The sequence below is a fragment of the Cicer arietinum genome, chromosome 2 (genome assembly GCF_000331145.2).
Source record: "Cicer arietinum cultivar CDC Frontier isolate Library 1 chromosome 2, Cicar.CDCFrontier_v2.0, whole genome shotgun sequence".
NCBI classification, from domain to species: Eukaryota; Viridiplantae; Streptophyta; class Magnoliopsida; order Fabales; family Fabaceae; genus Cicer; species Cicer arietinum.
Genome location: NC_021161.2, coordinates 48,951,373 through 48,960,456, shown reverse-complemented (window position 1 = coordinate 48,960,456; position 9,084 = coordinate 48,951,373). Strand labels below are relative to the sequence as shown.

At 32.8% G+C, this 9,084-nt stretch overlaps 1 protein-coding gene across 2 annotated transcripts; it reads right to left on the bottom strand.

Moving 5' to 3' along the window:
* Positions 1–1,070: 1,070 nt before the first annotated feature.
* On the bottom strand, positions 1,071–8,149 carry LOC101514212 (protein argonaute 4-like). Of its 2 annotated transcripts, none has more exons than XM_004491130.4 (22): positions 8,016–8,149; positions 6,668–6,907; positions 6,353–6,558; positions 6,047–6,271; positions 5,784–5,920; positions 5,600–5,697; positions 5,382–5,479; positions 5,086–5,245; positions 4,632–4,748; positions 4,437–4,544; positions 4,159–4,221; positions 3,955–4,068; positions 3,699–3,864; positions 3,490–3,602; positions 3,236–3,373; positions 2,978–3,108; positions 2,736–2,801; positions 2,368–2,543; positions 2,202–2,275; positions 1,632–1,726; positions 1,491–1,522; positions 1,071–1,405 (listed from the first exon to the last, which is right to left on the bottom strand). In XM_004491130.4, exons 2-22 carry the CDS (start codon positions 6,902–6,904, stop codon positions 1,239–1,241), a joined length of 2,721 nt encoding a protein of 906 aa, XP_004491187.1. In that variant the 5' UTR covers positions 6,905–6,907; positions 8,016–8,149; the 3' UTR covers positions 1,071–1,238. The 2 variants fall into 2 exon arrangements, with proteins under 2 accessions (XP_004491187.1, XP_004491186.1); XM_004491129.4 differs by having other exon boundaries at positions 7,937–8,075.
* Positions 8,150–9,084: the final 935 nt, after the last annotated feature.

The window sequence follows — 9,084 nt, the reverse complement described above, 5'->3', positions numbered from 1 at the left end:
ACATGTTCTTTAAATATGTGCAAATATACAAACAAAACTATATGAATGGCAGAAATGAAAAAGATACAAAATGGAGAGGAAAAATAAATTTGGGCAGTTATGGTATAACAATAAGGAATATGTGTGGTAGTTAAGAATAGGTGATAGCTTACAGTTACACAATCGACAGTCACATTGTGGAATGGAGAGGTGTGTGTGAATGTGTTTGTTAAACTTGTCTGTCACTTCCATATAGTTAGTAATTTTATTCTTTTCTTTTTTTAGAGAGAGAATTTGTTTTTTCATTTTATCCCACAAATGTGGTCAGCCCAATGAGTACGGCCATGACCAGTTGTGATCACCATCTGCTCATCTACTTTATTGAACCATCAACAGTCACTTTCTATGTGAAGACTTTGGCTAACAATTGTATAACAGTATATGACAGTGTGAGTGAGGATGTCTCCCTCAGAGATCTGGAAAAGCCATACAATCCCACAGTTTGTCTTACGTAGTTTACACTCATTTTTTGTCATTTTATTCAATTTTCAGTTGTCAAATACACGTTAGCATTTAATTGGACCCTCAAGTTACATTCTATGAAGTTCGGTTATTTTAACGAGAGAAACATCAAGCATAAAGAAATAAGAGTTTGTGATTTCTATTAACTACATTGTGAAATTTCAAAACACATTATAAGCTTTTGCAAGATACTGACCTAACATACACGTTACAATTTGCAACTATTTGACGACATTTCAAAATATATTGCACTCCAAATGAAAATATAAATTTCTTTTAAATCAATCTCATCTTAATAAAGGTAATCGTCACAACGATTAGTAGATAACTTCAATATAAAAAATACATCAACATTTCCAAGAACATTTACTTAATAATTAAAAAAAAAATGAAATTAGAAAGATATCACTCTAGGTGACAGTACCCTAATCCTAATCACTTAAAATGTTCTAAACCAAAAACATATACCCAATATTATCCAGCTATAATATTCTATTCTCCAGCTATTCTATTTTTACCCATGCTTAGTAAATCATAAGAATAAAACATGAACAGGGTAGAAAAGCCTCTAGCAAAACATAATATTCACATTCAAAATAGCAGATAAACAAGGATCACATGTGTGAAAGCAAGTTTACGTCAACAAGTATTCAAAATACCTTAAACAAAGGCAGAAGTTTACGCCTACCACTAAAACAGTTTGAAAAAGGTAGAGTATGGAACACAGATTCATTAACTTATACAAAAAACATGGAATTGCAGACTTTTTCCTGTAACTTAGGCAACTGAGGAACAGGAGAGGCGTTCAGACCACCTTGACTAGAAGATGTTTCTGATTTATCTTCAAACTTCATGAATTGTCCCACTTGGGATGCAGCCAAATGAGCATAGCATATTGGGGCAACTGCACAGAGAGGTTTTAAGAAATGAGAACCTATTATTCAAAATATAATAAATGAACAAATGAATAAAATTTGAATAGTACATACCCACAGAAATGGCAGTGGTGCTCCGCTGATAACTGTTGTCATTAAACAAATTTTTTAATAAGAACCACATAATATGATATGATAGATTTCAAAAGGCCAGAAACATATTTCCAAAGCAATCAAATCCGAACGTGGACTTACACATAGGACAGAGAATGGACGAGCTCCTGAAGATCATCTGGAGAAAAACCAATTTCATCCAAAAGAACGTGATAATGCGTAGGCCTGCTAGTACCCTGAGAACAGAATTTGATATTGATAATACAATGTTAAGGTTTAATAATATGGAATTACACCACATAATGCATTACAAATTATAAATTCACATCATTTAATTAACAGGATAACAACCACGAAAATATATAAATTGAATTTAACAAAAAAATAACACTAATTTGGTGAAGAAAATGAGCCCACACATCACATAGGAAGTTCCCCATATTACATGAAAATCAAAACAAGAAGTGTACAGGATTTCAAGGTAATAACTCTGTATTTTCCACTGAAGATAAGTATATTAAACTCATAGACCATCAGGTCAAGAAATGGCGCTCACGTGAAAGTTGAAATTTGAAATACAAGACAGAAAATTTAGAGGCACGTCAAAGAAAATATATGCACATTTAATCACATAAAAGAAGCCGACAATCATGCAACTTTAAAGAACAAAATCAACCGAAAAGAACATCAAAAAAGAGAGAAGATACTCACAATCATTCCTGCATGAGCACACATATAGAAATCGTAGTTCCGAGGATGACAAATTTTATTGTCCACAACAGTTCCTACAAAACCGTAGAGATTAGCTACACTTGAGATCAACATCATATTATATATCATAATGGAACTGTGACAAATTACAGAACAAGCAGATTACCAGGAGGCACATTGTCAGGAGACCCAGGCTGGAAGAATTTGGTGTGATGATTTTTCTGTGCAACAATCACCGTAAACTTGGGGTTCCAGCTTTCATCAAGAAACTTACAAGCCTCAATGATTTGGCCGAGTTCAATGTTCAGAACTTGATTGAACTGGGACTCACTAACACCATCCCTGCATCCATCACAAAAAATAAATCCAGTTAAGTAGCACAACAGAACGTTAAAGCACAATAATAGAAACAATCCAAATTTCCAACTACAATAACAATTATTATACTGGTTAGAAAACAAGAAAGTAACAGAAAAAATGTAAACTAACAAGTTGAAGAAAATGAATAGTAGAAATTTGGGAAAGAAAGTTAACCTAAAAATGATTATATTGTCTGGTTTTCTGTTCCCAGAACTAGTATAGAAATCAATCAAAAGCTCCCTGCATATCATAAAACCAATTCACAAAATTAACAAGCATTCAAATAAATAAAAACAACAGTTGAAATATACCCACTAATCAAAAAGAGGAACGCTTAAGAATCCATAAGAACAAAATATCGATTATTCCAGAATTTATTTCATAGGAAACTAAGGAATCAAAGATAAATATTAAACCTTATAATTCCTTCATCCTCCTTATCAGACACAGGCTTAAACAAATTGTCAATCATTTCTACCTTCGCCCCCTGTGTTCGGACGCATGCCCTATATTTAGATATAAGGGGCCATTGTCTCGAGCTTACGACCTACATATTTAGGCATTAACAAAGGAAAACACCATAAACATTTAGATAATGGTAAAATTTAGACCAAGACCATAAAATCTACACAGCCTTGTCATTTAGCATATTAGCACACACTAAATATTATTACCGCGGCAATTGAAGGAATCTCAGTTTGCCCAGGTGAACCATGAGAGACATCCATGCCCAAGATAAGGGTGGGAGCTTTAGAAACAATAGGGATGGATGGAGAATGTTCAACACCCAATAGAGAGTTCATACCCCCAAGCTACAAAAGAATAAAAACTTTCAATGGGAAGTAAAAAAGGAAATTGCTGACAGAAAATTGCAAAAAATACAAGTATTTATAATAAGAAAAGAAACCAATGGATAAAATTAATATACCTTTGCATTGATCTTCAGTAAAACATTGGTCAGATACTGATCATTAACCTTGGTAGGAGCTATGCACTGAGTAACAATTCCAAACTCAGCCAGATTCTTTTTCTTCCATGGACCTTCACATGTCCAAATAATTTTCATTATGAAGGGGCGTTTAACAATTGCATAAACAAAATGGAAATTAAAAATTGAACAGATATCAAATAACTAACCATATAGATCAGAGTTCTTCCTCTCAGGAAGCAGACAGAGGAGAAACTGGGGAGCCCCAGGAAGCTTGGACTGAACAAACTCAAACATTTTTTCAACTCTTACTACAGGTGGCGCACGCCTAAACTGACTATTTTCTTCAAATACATCAAAAGGTTGCTCTATCAACTGCCAAAACCAAACAAAACAGAATTGACTTTTCCCCTTTTTAGGCTTGTCAGTGGATACACTAACAAATTATGCTGGAATAATACTTACAATTCCTTTCATTCCTCCACATTTGATCAGATCCCTCACTAGACCTCGTACATCACAACGAGCAGAAAAGTTTACCACAGCCCATTTGTCTATTTTAGTAGGTTGCACGATTTTCTGGGAAAATAAATAAATCAGGGGAAAAAAATTGTTATCGAGGAAAATTGTCAAACAAATCTAAAATTAATTGAGATTTGACTTAAATACCTTGTTGTTGAAGTTCCATCTGCCATTCCTTGGATTGAAATGTTCTCCGTTTCCAAACATCAACTGTAGATGAAAATTTAGCACCAAATCTTAAACCACAATAGAATTTAACGTAGTTAATTGCATGCCAGATACGAACAGAAACAAGTATAATACGTTATTTCTCAATAAAATGCACTATCAGCAACATAAACTATTACTTCTCAAATAAGACTCTTGCGGCTAATAAAACAAAAGACAATAAGCATTTACATGATACAATAATAAAAGAAATATACCTTTGGTGGCTGCAAAACCCGTCCATCAACTTGGGTAAAGCCAGAAGTTATTGAAATACCGCAGTTTCGCAGCATGGGTTCAGCTCCGTAGTTGCTGGTTTTCAATGCCTGTAAGTAAATCAGTTAAAAATACTACAACAAATTGACAGTTACAGGAGAATTTGACTGCTCAAAATATATAGCAAACACATTTACATCGTTTAAAACCCGCATTCTTTCCTGAGGCTTCTGCCTTGACTTCTCTACAAGCGAAGACCTTTGCAGTGTTGAAAGAGCTTTGGTGTACCTTTGCAAGGATACCAAAGAGCAAAGCTAAACAAACAAACAGTAGAAAAGAGTAAATAAGCAGTGAAGATAAATTTGAACATTATTTTGGGAGAAAAAAAAAAATAACAGTTCTAAAATCCGTTCATCTATTCTAGAGAAATATATAAGGCATCTAATCTCCCTCAATGGAGACATAAGTTTGTGAATTAATTATTTGTTTCTTGAGGAAATGAATCGTTAATCTTTAAAATATAGCTATTTATCTAGGGTGACAAAACTGAATCTGTTTTGTACTACCAATTTCATGATTAGTAAGTTAGTTACAGGGGAATTATATCCCTATAGATGAGTAGACGGGTACTAGGTGAAGCGTCCAATCTACCTCAATGGGCACGTAAGTTGGCCTTTTTGGCTTTCCCACATTTATGCATGGAAGTTCGGCAGAGTATTGCAGATCAATCTTGCGACGGTTAACAAAATAGTCATAAACTGTTATCTCCTCTGTCTCATCATTGTCACCCCCTCTTTTCTTCATTGTAAACCTACAATGCCAACATCTTCATTAATAACATCCGTTATGTAGACAGCAATTTCAAGTAACAATACCAGGCATTAAGAAAGTCAACATATGGCTATCACATCAACAGGAATAAATATATAATGGGATCGAAAAATTACAGCTGGTCTTTGCAAGGTTGTTCACTTAATCCCGTGATCTTGTACTCTTGGTTGGTTGGGCTAGTTTTGATCCTCAAATTTTTAAGGGTCCTTTTGGCCTGTTCAAGAAAACATACATAGATGATCAGGTTCTGATATATAGTTAAAGAACAATTGAGCACAACAATTTCTTAAGGAACAATAAAACACTACAAACATGCAAGCAGAAATTTGGTTACCTTAGCCCAGTCAAGACTGAAAGGATCCCTCACATTTTGATTAGCAATTAAGAAGTCAACAACAGGCCCAGGACGGACAATCATGGTAGTGGATACATCTAAACAAATAGAAAGAAAGAGCATATCATTACAGATTATTCAGCAAAGAATCTAAGATGATAGACTACAAGGCACCAGATCAAACCTATATTGAGGGACAGTCCACTTTGTGTAGTTCTAAAGCTGGAGTGCAGCCCTCTGCATCCAAGAACACCACCTCCTACGTCAGTGAAATTCTTTGGATCATTGTGGAAGAAATTTTGGCGAACAAGCAGACAACCTCTGCAATAGATATTAACGGAGTTATTACTGATATTACTTTTTCAAATAATTAAAAATTATAGTAATCATGTAACATAAATCTAAAATATCAACAGTGAAAAGATAAAGGAAGAAAAATATACGCACTGCTTGGCAGCATGCTGCCTCAATATGATGTCAAGAACCCTTATCGCTTCTTGGTAGTTCTCAGTTTCATGCCCCTTCAAGGCATTGGCAATAGCCTGAAGGGGGATTTTAGAAGCAAAGCTTATTTCAACTTTAAATGTCTTGGAGCGATAGGCTCGTCGCATCCTCTTCTTGTCAGCGTCGTTCGGACTGCCATGCCCGTCAGGGCTGGCATTTCCGTTGTTCCTATAAAAGAAAAGGTCACACATCAGAAACAATCCAACAATATAAAACAAAAAATTATACAACCAACATCCACATTTCAACCTGTTGGATGTCACATCTTCCAGAACAACTGTGAACTCTAGTTTGTTCTGAGCTAATGAGCCTATGGTGAACAGGGTCTTCTCACCATCATAAGCAAGGTCTTTCCCATTCAACTCAGAGTCATAAGTTTCTTGAACTCTGTCCAGTAACTTTCTCCCAGCACCCTTCCCTTCAACAGGACGCCCATCTTCATAAAAAAGAGCCACCTGCACAAATACAAAATATGATCAAACATTTAGCAAAAAATTAACCAAACAAAATATGATTCAAAAATGATACTAACAACTAAACAGAATCATGAAAAAAGATACATACACTGTACTGGTAGAAATACCCATCGTTGTTGGCAACATTAACTTTAAAGTGATTAGTAAGCAGAGGCAGTTTTGTTCCCTTTGAACCTAAACCACGCCTAGCCATAGGAACCCTAGTGGGACCCTTCTTCTTAACTTGTTCTATTTTCACAGGTTCAACGTCAGGTGGGACAATGGGTGGTGGTGGAGGCAAAGATTCTCCGTTGTTTCCATTTCCATTAGTGTCAAACGAATCCATATCCTGAATAAAATAATAAAATTATTTGCCTATTAGGTATATTAATCATTAAATCACCAAATCCTAAAAAGCAATAAGCTCATATTAGCTAGATAAATGGTAAATCCATACCCTAAAAGCATGAAGCGGTGATGTGAAACAACTTAGGTAAATGACTTTCTACAAATAAATCTACTCAAACACAAACATACAAGGCAAGTAAAAGCAAAAACATAATTTCAGTGAACTCTAAATATCAAAAACCAAATGTTAATGTGATAACTAGAGCTACCTAAAAATAAAAATAAACAAAAAAAACGACTAAGTTCAAGAACAAGAAAAAATAAATATCTGTCCTCAAAATCTGAGAAAATAGACACAAACACAGAAAATTTGCTCGGCATTGCACTTGATATTCCCACCAACAAAAACAAACGAAAATGTGTATATTAAAAAAGTTAAAAGAAAAATTCATCTGACAGTAAAATTGCTCACATAACACTCGATGTTCCACTCACAAAAATAATAGAAAAAAATATTTTAAAAGTTAAAACAAAAAAAAAAATCTAACAGCAAAATGAGGGTATATAGACAAAAATACAGAAAAATTGCTCAAGCATTACACTAATTTCCACTCCAAAAATAAGCAGATAAATATTATAAAAAATTTAGGGCTAAATCAAAGTTAATGAACACTGAAAATAGTAAAAGCAAGATCGTAGCTAATGTAACAGCAAAATAAGCTTCACATTATGAATAAAACCTAGCTCAAAGCAACAAAAACACAAGAAATATTTATGTTCTTCAAAAACACTAAAAAAAACGCACGATCAAACAAAAAATACACATGCAAAGCTAAAATTAAGCCAAAAAAAAGAAAAAAAAAAGTGCAGAAACATTACATTATAACATAAACACAAAAAACCCTAAAAATAATCACAGAACCAAATACAGAGAAGTATGATACAAAAAATAACTAAAAAAGGAAAACGATATAGCGTTTGATCATAGTAAGAGAGAGCAAACAAAAATCATAAACGGAAAAAAACTAACCGAGGCGTAAAAGATAAAGTAAGATCAGAAGAAGAAATCTCGTAATTGTTGAAGCTGAAGGAAAAAAAGAAACCCTAACCTCAAATTTGCAGAGAAATAAAATAGAGTGAGGTTTGGTTTGGTAATGTGCGTAATAATCGTACTCTCACTATTTGTACTCTTATAAAGTGTGTTAGTGAGTGTGATATCATTCACTGCACCGGTTTGTGTTCTTGCATCAATTTTTAACTCACGGTGACGCCCCTGCGGTGACATGTGTACGGTTGATCTTGATATGATTTGTGTGATATAAGATGAATGGTCTTGATTTAATCAACGGTTTGTATTTTGCTGCAAGAGTAAAAACTATACACGCGCGGATTACGTGATGACGGTTTTTATTTCGTTCGAAAATGGGAAACGACGTGAACACGTTCGCAATTTGTGGGGTCCATTTGTATTCTTCCATCTTAACCACTTTTTTTAATGATTATCCTCCATCTTATGGTTGGTTCTATCGAAAGTTAATATTCAAAATTAAAATCAAAATTAAAATTAAAATTGACTTTTCGTTACTAGTATATTCCTGACAAATTTTTTGTCGTGGATAAGGCTTTTACCAAAATAGAATATTAAAAACAGAAAGTATAATTCGATGGATCATGATATATTTGTATGTAAAAATCTAAATATAAAAAAATAATTAATATAGAAATTTTTATATTTTTATATTTTTATGCAATATATATATATAAATGTATTAATGAAAAGTCAATTTTTTATAGTAAACAAAATAAATTATATATAGTATTAAATTTTAAAATATTGTCATGGTTGACTATATTTAATATTTAATATTTAATCATTAAAACATTCAATAAAAAAAAGTATATTAATTAATTAAACTGATAATAATTAAGAAATTAAACTCTTTTTTACAAAAGAAACTAAACTTTTTTTTATTAACGAAAGAAGTTGATTTTCATAAATAAAAATTTTTGATAATTTATTCTAAAGTATAAATAAATTTTTTTAGTTCAATTAAAATTAATCAAATTCACGATAAATCAAATTTAATATTTATTTTTTTACTGTTAAATTAAACTATTAAAATTGCAAAAATAAAATATTGGTTGGTATAAATATATTGTTTTCTAATTACTATGTAT

Excerpts from the sequence above, each read along its gene's own strand:
- LOC101514212 (XM_004491130.4), bottom strand. The coding sequence starts at position 6,904 with ATGGATTCGTTTGACACTAATGGAAATGGAAACAACGGAGAATCTTTG. Across the intron at positions 1,727-2,201 it reads GTGCTCATGCAGGAATGATT|GGTACTAGCAGGCCTACGCA; the intron begins GTGAGTATCTTC and ends TTCTGTTCTCAG. Across the intron at positions 1,523-1,631 it reads GTCCATTCTCTGTCCTATGT|TTATCAGCGGAGCACCACTG; the intron begins GTAAGTCCACGT and ends TAATGACAACAG.